Source organism: Sminthopsis crassicaudata, chromosome 6 (assembly GCF_048593235.1).
Source record: "Sminthopsis crassicaudata isolate SCR6 chromosome 6, ASM4859323v1, whole genome shotgun sequence".
NCBI classification, from domain to species: Eukaryota; Metazoa; Chordata; class Mammalia; order Dasyuromorphia; family Dasyuridae; genus Sminthopsis; species Sminthopsis crassicaudata.
In genome coordinates, this window is record NC_133622.1 from 75,983,274 (window position 1) to 75,997,765 (window position 14,492).

The 14,492-nt window shown below is 43.4% G+C and overlaps 1 protein-coding gene across 1 annotated transcript in view; it reads left to right on the forward strand.

Annotated features, from left to right (window-relative positions):
* ARHGAP10 (Rho GTPase activating protein 10) overlaps positions 1 to 14,133 on the forward strand; it is a 340,816-nt gene extending 326,683 nt beyond the window's left edge. Inside the window, exons 21-23 of the mRNA XM_074273693.1 lie at positions 3,573 to 3,725; positions 5,845 to 5,936; positions 13,374 to 14,133. Coding sequence (XP_074129794.1) covers positions 3,573 to 3,725; positions 5,845 to 5,936; positions 13,374 to 13,462 — 334 coding nt within the window. The 3' untranslated portion in view covers positions 13,463 to 14,133. The remainder of the gene's footprint in view (positions 1 to 3,572; positions 3,726 to 5,844; positions 5,937 to 13,373) is intronic.
* The last annotated feature ends 359 nt before the right edge of the window (positions 14,134 to 14,492 follow it).

Consider the following 14,492-nt stretch of genomic DNA (forward strand, 5'->3'; position numbering starts at 1 on the left):
TCTTATCCCAAAAGTTGGGATCTTTGGGTTTATCAAACACTAGATTGCTATTTTTATTCACTATCTTGCCCTGTGAACCTAACCTATTCCACTGATCAACTAGTCTGTTTCTTAGCCAATACCAGATGGTTTTGGTGACTGTTGCTTTATAATACAGTTCTAGATCAGGTACAGCTAGTCCACCTTCACTTAATTTTTTTTTCATTACTTCCCTTGAAATTCTCGACCTTTTGTTCTTCCATATGAATTTTGTTGTTATTTTTTCTAGGTCACTAAAATAGTTTCTTGGGAGTCTGATTGGTATAGCACTAAATAAATAGATTAGTTTGGGGAGTATTGTCATCTTTATTATATTCGCTCGGCCTATCCAAGAGCACTTAATATCTTTCCAATTATTTAAATCTGACTTTATTTTTTTGGCAAGTGTTTTGTAATTTTTCTCATATAATTCCTGAATATTCTTTGGTAGATGGATTCCCAAATATTTTATACTCTCAACAGTTGTTTTGAATGGAATTTCTCTTTGTATCTCTTGCTGTTGCATTTTGTTGGTGATAAATGTTGGTGTAAAAATGCTGAGGATTTATGTGGATTTATTTTGTATCCAGCAACTCAAAGGCATAGTTCTTAAGGATAAGAATTGGCCTGGTAAAAGCTTTATTTAAGGAAGAACTATTGAATCAGATAGAATGAATGTAGTAGGGTCTGAGAAACAAGGAGACCAGTGCAGTGAGTGACCTAGGATTCCAGGGCGTGATAATAACAGAAAGGTAGAGAAAGTGACAAATATGAGAGATGATTGGGGAGAAAGTATAATAGGACTTGGCAATAAATTGGGTTTAGGAATGGAGGGAAAGGGAATCAAAGATGATTACAGAGTTCTGAGCCTGAAAAAATGACATTTTTTCAACAACTGAAATGGGAAAGTTGGGTATGGGCATCTGAGTTCAATAGGAAAGTATTTGATTGTGTTCCTGTTGAGAATGGTTTGAGATTAGGGGAAAAGAACAACCAAGCTGGGGCCTTTTCATGCCATCAGGGTAAATAAAAATTCTGAAGAGAGTGCCTGGTTGAAGAGTTTAAAAAATAACTTCTATTTGGTAATTAATTATTGAGTAATTAGTATGCACTGATTGGTTCTCTGAGAGTGGTCAAAAGGATGTCTTTAAAAAAATAGAACATTTTGGAGCAGCTACATAGCCAGTGGATAGAGCACCAGCCCTAAAGTCCTGAGGACCTGAGTTCAAATCTGATCTCGGATACTTAACACTTCCTAGCTGTGAGGAGGAATACAGAGAGGCCTGGAGAGACTTAAATCAACTGATGCTGAGTGAAATGAGCAGAACCAGAAGATCACTATACACTTCAACAACAATACTGTATGAGGATGTATTCTGATGGAAGTGGAAATCTTCAACATAAAGAAAAACCAACTCACTTCTAGTTGATCAGTGATGGACAGAGGTAGCTACACCCAGAGAAGGAACACTGGGAGGGGAATGAAAATTGTTAGCACTAATATCTGTCTGCCCAGGTTGCATGTACCTTCGGATTCTAATGTTTATTGTGCAACAAGAAAATGATATTCACACACATGTATTGTACCTAGACTATATTGTAACACATGTAAAATGTATGGGATTGCCTGTCGTCGGGGGGAGGGAATAGAGGGAGGGGGGGTAATTTGGAAAAATGAATACAAGGGATAATATTATAAAATATATATATATAATAAAAAATTAAAAAAATATATAATAAAAACAAAACAAAACAAAAAAAAAAACACTTCCTAGCTGTGGACCCTGGGTGAGTCACTTAACCCTAATTGTCTCATGAAAAAAAAAAAACAAAAACAAAAACATTTTGTAGAGTGTAGAGTGTTTAGTTCATCTGATAGTTTCTGGCCTTGATTTGCTTCTCCTCTGAGTGATTTTCTCATGGGCCCTTTTTAGGCAAGTGCTAGTCTTTGTACTTTTCTAGTAGTGATCTAAATGTTCAATCCCCATACCCCTTTTTCTGGGTGCAATGGCCCTCTCCATCACAAAATCATTATGAATCATTTTTTTGTTGAAAAGAGCCATGTCCAACAGAATTGATCCTCATACAGTATTGTTGTTGAAATATACAATGATCTCCTGGTCCTGCTCATTTCACTCAGCATCAGTTGATGTAAGTCTCCCTAGGCCGCTCTGAAATTATCCTGCTGGTCATTTCTTACAGAGCAATAATATTCCATCACATTCATATAATTAGGTGCTATTCTTAGTCCGTTTAGATCATCAAAAGTGGGAGACAGTGATAAAATAGAGAGGAAAGGATTTTGAAAGTTAAAAGTACTAAACATTTGCCTTTAGGGAACTGTAGATTCGAGGGCTGATCTAGGTTGATCATCCTCTAAAATTCTTGTCAATTATTGATCTGCACACTTGAGGAAATCAAATGAGGTTTGGTTTTTTTTTTTTTTTTTAATTTTTTATTATATATACATTTTTATAATATTATCCCTTGTATTCATTTTTCCAAATTACCCCCCCTCCCTCTATTCCCTCCCCCCGATGACAGGGAATCCCATACATTTTACATGTGTTACAATATAGTCTAGATACAATACATGTGTGTGAATATCATTTTCTTGTTGCACAATAAGCATTAGATTCCGAAGGTACATGCAACCTGGGCAGACAGATATTAGTGCTAACAATTTACATTCCCCTCCCAGTGTTCCTTCTCTGGGTGTAGTTACCTCTGTCCATCATTGATCAACTGGAAGTGAGTTGGATCTTCTTTATGTTGAAGATTTTCACTTCCATCAGAATACATCCTCATACAGTATTGTTGTTGAAGTGTATAGTGATCTTCTGGTTCTGCTCATTTCACTCAGCATCAGTTGATTTAAGTCTCTCCAACCCTCTCTGTATTCCTCCTGCTGGTCATTTCTTACTGAGCAATAATATTCCATAACCTTCATATACCACAATTTACCCAACCATTCTCCAACTGATGGACATCCATTCATCTTCCAGTTTCTAGCTACAACAAAAAGAGCTGCCACAAACATTTTGGCACATATATGTCTCTTTCTGCTCTTTAGTATTTCTTTGGGATATAATCCCAGTAGTAGCGCTGCTGGGTCAAAGGGTATGCACAAAATGAGGTTTTTTAAAATAAATTTGATTGATAGCTTTTGTGTTTATATCACCCAATTTAAATCACCCTTTATATTCCCTTCCAGAGAGCTATACCTTAGACCTATGAGATTCTATTCCTTTAACCCACTCTTGGGGATGCTGCTATTTTTGATTTGCTCAAGAAAGTTCATATTTATCAAGTCTCCACTGAGATTCACTGGTATAAGGGATATCTGATCCTTAGTGTGAGTATCTCAAAAGAGAAATATATGAAGGTACAAAACACAGAATAAGAAGGATAAATGGGTCTGGGAAGATCCACATAGTTCTGCCATAATTGCAGAATTGTCCTCCCTTTAAAGACAAGGCTGACATTATTCCCGCCACGTAGGTTTGTTTGTATCATCACCTGTTAATCCTGCCTTTTTATTCTCGTACCTTCAGCCCGAGTCAGGCCCGCTCTCCCATGGTCCAGTGGCTAAACCCCCAGTCTCCCACCAGCCTGAGCGCCCACCTGGCTGCAGCGCCCTCGTCACCGGTCTCCTCCTCCTTCTCCTTTTCCTCTCCTGCCGTGATGGCAGACAAGCCAACAGAAAGGTATGATGGTCAGTCCGGTTTGGAGTGGGGACGAAGGGCAGAAATCAATGAATGCGTCTTAATTATGTCCATTGCACCAAGTAGTTTCTTCCCAACAAACTCTGAAGGTGTGAAGCAGGATGGGGATCATTCTCTCCTTTTTGGAGATCAGGGAACTGAAGTTCAATTAAGCTATTCTACTGGGGCTGTATTAGTTTTCAAGTCCAAGGGTTTATGAGCTGTCGCTTTAGGCTCATTGGATCTTGTGGCTGCCTCCTTTCTGAAAAGGAAACCCAAGGTGAGCTTTTGGGACTGTGGAGCTCTCTCAATTTGTGCTTAGCACCTACTCTAAAACTCTTTTTCTTGAGTCAGTCTTCTTAGAGTGCTCTCCTAACACTGTAGTTCCAGGCTTCCCTGAGACGATGAATTTACTGTTTTATGATCTCATGAATTTTCCCTACCTCTCATTCACTAGAAATAATTGCTGGACCACAGATGGTAAACTTGAAACCTATAGATGGGGAGGGGAGGATGAAAGAGAAAAAACAATTATATAGTGCCTCCTGTTCGCCAGGCAAAGTGCTAAGCACTTTTACCAGTATTATCTAATTTGATCCTCAGAATCAGGTGATCTTATTGGCTTTTTAAATTTTTACATGCTAGAAGTATGTAACATAATAGTGTTTTTTTTTTTTTTTAAATATATGCAATGATAGTTTTCAACATTCACCCTTGTAAAACTTTGGGTTCCAAATTTTTTCCCTCTCTTGCCCCCCACTCCCCTTCTCTAGACAGCAAGTAATTCAGTATAGGTTAAACATGTGAAATTCTTCTAAGTACATTTCCACATTTATCATGTTGCACAAGAAAAAGGTCAAAAAGAAAAAAAAAATGAGAAATGGAAAAAAAAACCAAGTAAACAACAACAACAAAAAGGTGAAAATGCTATGTTGTGATCCACCCCTGATCTGGAGAGACCTCCCCCTGGGTGCAGGTGTCTCTCTCCTATCCCAAGCATATTGGAATTGGTCCGAATCACCTCCTTGTTGAAAAGAGCCCTGTCCATCACAGCTGTTCATCACATAGTCTTCTTGTTGCCGTGTACAATGATCTCCTGGTCCTGCTCCCTTCACTCAGCATCAGTTCATGTCAGTCTCTCCAGGCCTCTCTGGAATCATCATTCTATAAGAAATGAACAATAATATTCCATCTCATCCATATAATAGGTGCTGTTCTTAGCCCCTTTATTATTAGCCTTAGGAAAGCTGGGGCAGACACTGGTTAAGAAACTTGCCCAAGGCTTTGAATGCCAGTCTTCCTGGCTCCAGGCCCAGTGCCCTATGCCCTGTGTACCTCGCTGCCATTGAGAGTTGGGGTCTTGCCTGGGGACCCACAACTACCACATGTCAGAAGGAGGACTCAAATCTAGACCCCCCCCCCCCCCCTTTAAGTTGTTTTTAGTTTTCAAGCTTGAACATTTGAACCTGAGAACTGAAGTCCGCCCCTGACCTTTCCCAAGCTTTTCTGCCTTGATGGCCTGCTCACCCCTCACCTGAGGGAGCTTGAAGCCTGGCCTTCCTCAAGCCCTTCGCCAGGATGCCCTTTTTCCGGGAGCTCTGCCCATGTTGTCCAGCCTCTATGCAGGAAAGTCTCCCTAAATCAGGCGGGCCTAGGCCGTGGAGGAGGACTTGGGAGTAGACCTTCCTCCAACAGATCTGTGTTAGAGATTCCCCCCAAGTGCCCAGGATGTGCTTCTCTCACCCTCTCGGTGCCCCTCTAGTGAGCTGCCTTCTGTTTCCCTAATAGACAAACCGAAATGCTCCAGAAGGAAATCTCCCCTGTGGATTTGACACTGTGGGATGAGAGGGGGATGGCAGCCCACTGACAGCCTGCGAGGCAGAAAGAGAGGGAGAAAAGCGACTTAGCTTGAGCTCCCCGAGGTGAAGGCTTTGGATTTGAAACCAGTCATTGCCTTGAGAATCAGACCCCGTGGCTTTTCCTGATGTTCCCTCATTTCCCTGTCCTTTCGCTTGGGAGGGATTTGCCCGACTGGGGAGCTGGAGAAGCCTGCTGCAGGGGGTCTCAGCTGCCCCGGTCCTCCCCCTCTGACCCGTCTGTGTGTCTGACGCTTCCTTTCCAGCGTGGTGAGTCGGAAGGCTCGGGCCGTCTATCCGTGCGAGGCGGAGCACAGTTCGGAGCTGTCATTTGAAATAGGAGCAGTTTTTGAAGATGGTACGTATGCTCTGGAGCAGTTCATTGGGGGCTCCATTCTGGGTGGCTCGAAATGAGAACCTGGGTTAGGAACGGATGCAGGATGGGATCCTAAAAACCATTAAGGTCAATTTTCTTGTCGTCCGAAGGGAGAACCGGAGGCCCAGGGGAGGAAGTGACCAGCTGGTCAGCCTTTGGGGCAAGAGCAGGACTTCCACAGGCCCTCGAGTTACTGTCCCACAGTGTCTCTGCCAGGCAGGAAGCGGGCCGTGGTGGAAAGGATGCTCCATGCACAATCACGGATATGGGTTCAAGCTTTGGGCTAATTCCTTGACTTCCTAGGACTCACTTTGCTCATGAGAGCAGTCCTAGGATCAAAAGCACGATTGGGCTGATTCTTAGTGACTCCCTTCTGGAGAGTGAAGGTCTTTATTTAGGGCTTCAAATGTTCTCCATAACTTCTGTTGCTCTCTCTTTAGCTGTGTGCACATATCAAGAAATTCAGTGTCTGCAAGTGTTAGGAGCTAACTCTGATTTACTTCTCTCATTTATCTTTCCCTAATGGAGTGCATTGTAGCTCAAAACCAGTGTGGTTTCTAGAGTGGTCAGGATTACCCATATGTGCCAGTGGAACTATTTCCCATCTTTCCATCCTGATTGTTTCTTGTTTGGTCACCACTAGACCTTGTCTGTAGGGTTACCCAACGTACTGGAAACCTTTCTGTCTCATGTTGATGGATGGCAGGGCAGGTCTTGGGCAAATCCAGCTGTTTCCTTTCATTCTAGGCACCAGGAAAGCCCTACCTTCTTTTTTAGAACATACACAAAGATCAAGGACTCACGGAATCTGGAACTGGAAAGAATCATCCGATTCTTCCTTTACTTTATAGATAAGAATACTGAGGCCACAGGAAGAAGGGTGACTTCCTCAGAGTCACTAAAACAACGGGGCTGGGGAAAGACTTGAACCGAGATCTTCTTATACTAGAGAGACAGTGTTTCCTCCACTGTTCCTGCTTCTGCAATGGAATACTTACTTGTGCTGCTTCTTTTGCACAGGCCATAATTAGAATACCCGGCAACATAGACGCGATAAGGCCCGTTTCAGACATGTTGTACTGTGCTAGGCTGTGGAGACGCAGAGAGAAAACGAAGCTGGCCCCTTCCCTCAGGGAGCTTACATTCTAATGTGAGGGAGTGGTGCTTGATGTAGGGGGCTGCTTCTCCGGATAATGGCTGGGTTGGCTGGCCGGCTTGTTCATACCCACCGTGTGTATTTGGCTCCCTTGAGATATTATTGTTATTATGAATTTATTAAATTTGTGACTCTATTCTATCATTAAATATTAATATTATAAAGCAATGGTAATCATTATAATAATAATCATGTTAAAAATAACTGTAACCTTTTGAAAGAGCCTATTCCACTTTTAGATTTAGCTCTAATAGCTAGAAAATCATTCCTAACAACATCAAATCTAAATATACCTCTTTCAAGTTTCTCCCCATTGCTCCTAGAATCCATTTGGGGCCATAGAGTGAACGCATTGTAGTTTCCTAGACGTCATCCAATCTACTATCTGTCTATTGCATTTTGGGCTCAATTCATTGGCCATCTGCACTACCCTATCTCAGGTGATGGACTCACTCCATGGGATGACCATCTTCTTGCAGCCATTATTGTGGATAATAGATCTTTTTATTTTTTTTTTGTCCATGAATTCTTTATGGATTCAGACTGGGCAGTTAGTAGTTTTTGTTGAATTGGAGTAACAGTAACATGGTAGTCTTCTCACCTACACTGCTTGATGGAACATGCCTTAGTTGTTCAAATCCCCGGGTTCATGGTATGCTCCTGTAGACAGGGAGAAGACTGCCTTTCATCAGAAGGTGATTCCCTAACTGCTTTGGCCGGAAAACACATCACCTGAGGTGACCAGTCCTTTCTACCTCGCTGGTCTTTTATTTTATTTTATTTTGGGGGGCAAAAGGCAGATTTATTTAGGGAAACAGGTTATGGACAAAATGAAGGAAATGGGAAATATGAAATTTCTAGTCACTATGAATAGTAAATATGAAATAGAGTGGGAGGGCATAGGAAAGACAAGTTCTTTAATGGAACTCATAATTACCCAGTAGAAAGGGAGCACCCCATGAGGTCAGGGCATGCCCTTAGCTGGCAGACTAAATCTTAAATGGAATTGGGCCCTAAAAGAGTTAGCTGCAAGGGAAGTGGGAATGGGAAACATGTGGAGTTAGGGGAGATACCACGTGGCGAAGGGGAAAGGCCCCAGGAAGGAGACTGACCCAAAGGAAGGTAGAACCTCTCTGGGCTTAACAAGCTGTATCTTGGCATGACAGATTTGTAGTTGGGTGCTAGACCTGTCCTTGACCCTGCAGACCCTGCCAAGGAGGATGGCCCAGGCTTTGAGAGCCAAGAGACCCCCCCCCCCCCCCAAGCATCAAGAAGCTATCTGAATAGTACATAAGTGCTGGAATGAAAAGCAGGTGTCTCCTCCAGTTCTTAATGACTCTCAGTCTCTTTTGCGGGACGAGTTTCTTCTTTCAGTGTGTCAAATAAGATGAAATCTTCTCCATAGGTTTTAACGTCTTTCTCTTGAGCAGTATTGACGTGATGTGAAGAAACGCACTGTATACAGAACTCCCTCCAATTTGCTCACCTCATTTTTCCCTCCTTCATAGTCTTAAGTCAGTATAATTTTACTGGCATAAGAACTCCCTTTGCAAAGAATGCACTTCTCCTCTAGTCTCAAAGTCTCACAGAGTCTCCTAAAACTCGAAGCCTGCTCCCAGAGCCGGGAGGCGTCCGAGCCGGGTCTCCCGACTCTGAAGTCCTGCCTCTTGTGCTGCCCCTTGGGAGCCTGACCTCCCTTGGATGCTGCTGATTTGCGTTCTATTGATTTAGCCGTGAAAAGGCCCCCTCATCGTCCTGTAGTCTGTGTTTCTCAGGAGTCCAAACCTACAAAGGGCACCTGGCATATCTGCTGCTTTGTTCATAGATGGAAGGCACACGTTTCATGCGAGTATTTGATCTGATAGTCATGCATAAGAGTGTTCAGAAGGTTCCTCATCCGCGCTCATATTATACAAATGCATTAGTTACTGTGGCAACAGTGATGCTGTGTGTGAGCAGCCCCTTCAGTAGGAGCATTAGGCATGGGGAGGACGCTGGGGGGACTGGCTTTCGTAGCCAGCCGGAGCCCGCTCTGCCTGGCCAGCCTGAATGTATTTGGCGTGTGAGTCTGTTCAGTAAAATGCACCCACGTGCTCAGCTGCTGGAGCAGGCTGCATCAGCCGCCGCGGCGTTTGGAACTTTGTTGTTAGAGCCGTGGATCACTCCTGCCTCTGTCGATCCGGGGCTTGAGGGATGAGTGAAGATAGAGGTCATGGGATCATGGATGGAAGGTCATCCCAGAGGCCCGGGAGTCCCCACCCCATTATTTGACCGATGAAGAAGCAGGAGACACAGAACAGTAAAGGGATTTGACCGTCATCACACAGCGAATAAGTGTCTGAGGTAGAATTTGAATCCAGGTCTTTGTAACTCCTAAGTCCAGTGCTTTATTATATTTATATTTTTAGGGGGAATATTTTTATTTGTAGGTGGAAGATCATTCATTTATAGCTAGAAAGGGTTGTCAGAAATTGGTTGAACACTTAAGAAATCCCTTTCAGGAGCTAGAGAAGCTGTCAAGTGGTTAGAGCACTAGGTCTGGAATCAGGAGGATTTGACTTCAAAACCAGCCTCAGATACTCACTAGTTGTATGACCCTGAGCAAGATGGTTAACCTGCGATTGCCTGAATTTCCTAAACTAGGAATCATCATAATACCCGTCTCCCAAGATTGTTGTGAAGATCGAGTGACATCATTTTGTAAAATGCTTAGCCCACAGGAGGTGCTTTACAAATGCACATTTTCTTCCTTTTTCTACCCCATGCAAACTGGCACCAGCTCTGCAGCTTAAAGCCTAACAAACAGATTTGCCTGGGAACATTGACAAGTCAAGTGATCTACAAGGTTCTTAGAGGGAAGATTTGAACCCAGGACTGATCTCTGCTAGTCTGTTACAAAATAGGAGACACTGTGGCAGTGGGGAATGGAGATATATCCTTCCGAACTTTTGAAAAATGGTTCCTCTTTTATCTGGAGGAAAATGGGCATTTAGACAGTTGTATAAGTATTTGAAATCTCATCATGGAGAGGGCGGCGTGAGGATTTATGTTACTGGGAAGCATTAGCTCTAGAACTTTGAACCGAGGATCCTTCCCTCAGGAAGCCAGGGGAACTGCCGAGAGCTCAGCATTTTTGAGAAGTAATAGGAATGGTGGTTGCTTCCTTTATTTTACCTAGTGGATCCTCTCCCTTAAGCACTGGCACCTCTAAGCTAGGGAGAAGAGACGTGTGGGGCCGTAGGAGCCACTGAATGTCTAAATTTTAATACAAACCCCTAATTTACAGATGAGCAAACTGAGGCTGGGAAGTCACTTGTTCTAAGTGGCTCAAGCATGAAGTGCAGAGCCCAGACCTTAATGGCAGGCTTTGGATGCCAGCTGGTAGAAATAGGGAGAAAATTAAATGCTAAGAGGAAAGGTTGAGGAAAGGCAGGGGAATGCAAGGAAGTTATTTTTGTCAGAGGGAAAAAGCGCAGTAAGTGTTAGCCCAGGTTCAAACTGCTGACCTGGCGTCTCTCTCTTGGATGAGAGTCAGGGAGAAAAAGGCACGGCTGAGTTTTATTAAGTTGAATTTAATAGGAAGAAATTTACCATCTTATGCTTAAATTCCAAAAAAATTAAATTTACAAATACAAGATGGAGGATATCTGGTTAGAGATATCTAATATTTTGTCTGGTGGTTTAAAAAAAAAAAAAAGAACTGAGGTGTTTTAGTAAATAAGAATCAATAGTACCGAAAAAGCTGGGGCCAGCGAGGGCTTTAGAAGTCATCCAGACCAGTCCTTTCACAGACAGACGAGTGAAATTAAGTGGTTTCCCTGTGACTCCAAATCCAGCTCTGTTATCTCCCTCTGGCAGCGGAACCTGTGGTGGTCAGGATGCATTCAGGGAGACCCAGCCCCCGGGATGAAGGAAGCGATCGGTCTCCAGTGCTCCACCCCGGGATGATGTTCAGTTCTGGGCAGCACGGCACTCTGGGAAGGATACAAAGCCAGGGAATATGCAAGGAGGGCAGTTTGGTTGGGGAAGGTCTTTGGTACATCCAGGATATTCTTCAGTTGCTCATTAAAAGAGCTTTGATCGCTCTTCATTTAAGCTTCAGTTGGCCTTTTGCCAGTTTCTATCCAGAACTTTTGGGTCTGCTCTCTAGAATAAGTCTAATCTCTCTCCCTCGTGGCAGCCTGTCACATCCTTAAAGACCACCGTCATATTCGCTTTGCCAGGATCTTCTTTTAAAGAATTTAAAATTGAAAAACAAAACAAAACAAAACACTTTTTTTTTTTGTTGTTGTTGTTTTTGTTTTGAGGCTGGGGTTAAGTGACTTGCCCAGGGTCATCCAGCTAGGAAGTGTTAAGTGTCTGAGACCAGATTTGAACTCTGATCTTCCTGACTTCAGGGCTGGTGCTCCATCCACTGCGCCACCCAGCTGCCCCTCAAAAACACATTTTTTAAAAATCTTAAAAAATATATTTAAAAAAAACAAATCTAGGATATCCACCATATATTTATCTTCTGAATTTCATGATTAGAGTTAGTTCCTTGCCTTAGCCTGCCAAAATCTTGACAGTGTGTAAGTTGTTTTGTGCAAGTTTGGTGAGTGTACCATCTATGCCTTTATCTAGGATATTGATAAAAATATTGAGCAGGGTGGTGCGTAGAGAGAGCATGGGCCTGGAGAAACTGAGTTCAAATCCAGCTTCAGATATTTGATGCACTTATATATATATATTATATATATATATATATATATATATATATATATATATATATATATATATACACACACACACACCCCCCCCCCACACACACACACACACACAGACACCCCCCTCAGCATAAGACCGAGCACCACTCTCCGGGGTTCTCCACTGGATATTTCTCATGTTGGCATTGAATCATTAAATGATTATTTTGAATGCAATCATCCCATCAATTCCAAATTAATCAGATTATATTATCCAGTCCCCATTTCTCCATCTTACCCATAAGCCCTCAGTGCTTTGCCAAAGGCTCTGTTTTGCTTTAGTGATGATGTCGTAAAAATAAATGCCTGTGGTAGACTTGAGAATTCTGATTAATGCAGTGACCAGCCATGATGCCAGAGGATCATAAAGCTTATTCCCCATCTCCTAACGAGGTGATGGACTCAAGATGCAGGGTTTTTGGACAACGTCCGTTTGGGATTTTTGTCTGACTATGCATTTTTGTTATTTTTTCTGTTTTTATTTTGTTCCCCCGTTCGTGGGGGGAATGAGAAAAAATAAGTGCTTATTAGTTGAAGAAAAATTAAAGCCTACCTAAATGGCCAGCACGGCATTTCTCTGATCTCCCAGCTCCATAAACCCTGTCCAAAGAGCGAATAAGGTCATTCTGGCATGACCTCTTCCGTCTGGAGCCAGATTGGCTCTCTGAACTCTAATAACCATTTCTTTCCCTCTTTTATGATGAAGTGTAGAATTTCCCCGGAATTAAGGTCAAGTTCATTTGTCTCTGATTTGCAGACTTTCTCTTCTTTATATTTGAAACTCATGATGATATTAGTGCTTTGATGGCCTTATGGCACCTCTTTTGCCTTCTCTTTATTTTGTACACCAGCTGTTGTCGGGCTCAACTTAGTGCTCCTCATACCACTCGGTCTATACCTGTAACTGCTGGCTTATAAGTGCTGGGCTGGGCTGGACTGGGGTTTCCCAGCCTGTTTTCCACCCAGCTAAATTAGTGTACTTGCTTTTGCCCTTCAACCTTTGGCTCTGGGCAACTTTGGATGGCAAAGGGCGGGTCTTAGTTCTCGTTTTGTGAAATTTTCTGGTGGACTCTTTTAAAGGAACCACCATCATGGTAAAATAGAAAATGACCCAAATATTTATCACACATAGGTCAAGTCAGATAGCATTTATTAAGCACTTACTGTGTGCCCGTCGCTGTGTTTGAATGTGATTTTGCTACTTTCTGCATGTGTTACGTAGAACAAGTAACCAGTGTTTCTGGACCGCAGACTCCTCATCTATAAGATAAATAACTCTAGTGGATTAGAGTTTTTTTGTTGTTTGTTTGTTTGTTTTTGTTTGTTTGTCTTGACATTCTTAGCACTTAGCCCAGTATCTGACACTTAAGTAGGAGCCTAAAAAGTGTTTATTGGAAAAAGGAATGAAGGATGGTTTGGAAGCTTTGATCCATGATCCTCCTCCAGGAAGACACAGGGATATTAGTGTCTTATGCATCTGAGTAAAGATTTTCTTTTTGTTTCCCTTTTTCCTTTCAGTTCAAACTTCAAGGGAACCTGGCTGGTTAGAAGGAACTCTGAATGGCAAGCGAGGACTGATTCCACAAAACTACGTCAAGTTGCTCTAGTCCCGGCCTATGAACATGCAGACTGACCATGGTATCCATGGCCTACCGTAGGGCTGATTTACCCCACTGGGGGTGGGAGGAAGACGCGCTTGTGACCAGGAGCCCGGTGAACCTGTCGGACAAGAGTTCAGATCCCTGCTTTGAACGGGGTTGGGGGTGGGTGGGATATTGGGGGGGAGAGGGGAGGGAAGAGAGGCGAGAATGGGACTCCTTAGTTTTTTGGACAGGAGAAGAACAATTGCGTGATTGAATGCTCTTCTGCGGTCGTGGACCTCTCCGGCTCTTCGTTTTTCACAGCCCTGGTCCGAATGGGAAGGCCCCGATTCTGGACCGTGACCTACCTGAGATGCCCCTTGAGGAGTGGGGCGGCCGTGCCCCCCCATCCCAGGAACGGGTACCCCGCCCGGGCCAAAGCGAGGCTCGGGCCAGTCTGGCTGATAGCTATGAGTGGGAACAGCTGCCGCCGAGCTGATGCATCAAGGCTGAGCCGGTGGAAGCCGAGAGGAGTCTGCAGACCCGCCTCGAGATCAGCTTTCTCCATCACTTCCCCTAGACAGGGCACACGTATGTTTATAGCAAGCTTCACTTATCTCATGGATTTCATTTGTACACGGACTTGTCCTCCCCCCCAAAATCTCTGTAAATGAAATAAAATTTAATTTACTCTTGGATCTGCCTGTCATGATGTGGGGAGAGAACTTGGAATTCATTATCCTTGTAATGTTTTATGAACCTGAAGCCCTATTGCCTGAAATTCATTTTTTCTCTGCGGTTGGCACTGGCTCCTGCCTAGAAATTGTAAACATGGAGCCCTGCTTCTGCTCCCCGGGGAGTGGGTGGGACGGAAGAATTCCTGGGGAACAGCTGGCACGTTAGCGGCGGCCTTCCCCAGTACTGCTTCCCAGCCCCCTCCTGAGCTTATCCGAGCCCCCCACGGACAGGAGGGAGGGAGCGGGGCTTTGCGGCCTTGCTATGAGCCTGTTTCTCACTCTTTAACGAGTCCAGAACCAAGTTTCCCGAGTAGCTTCGG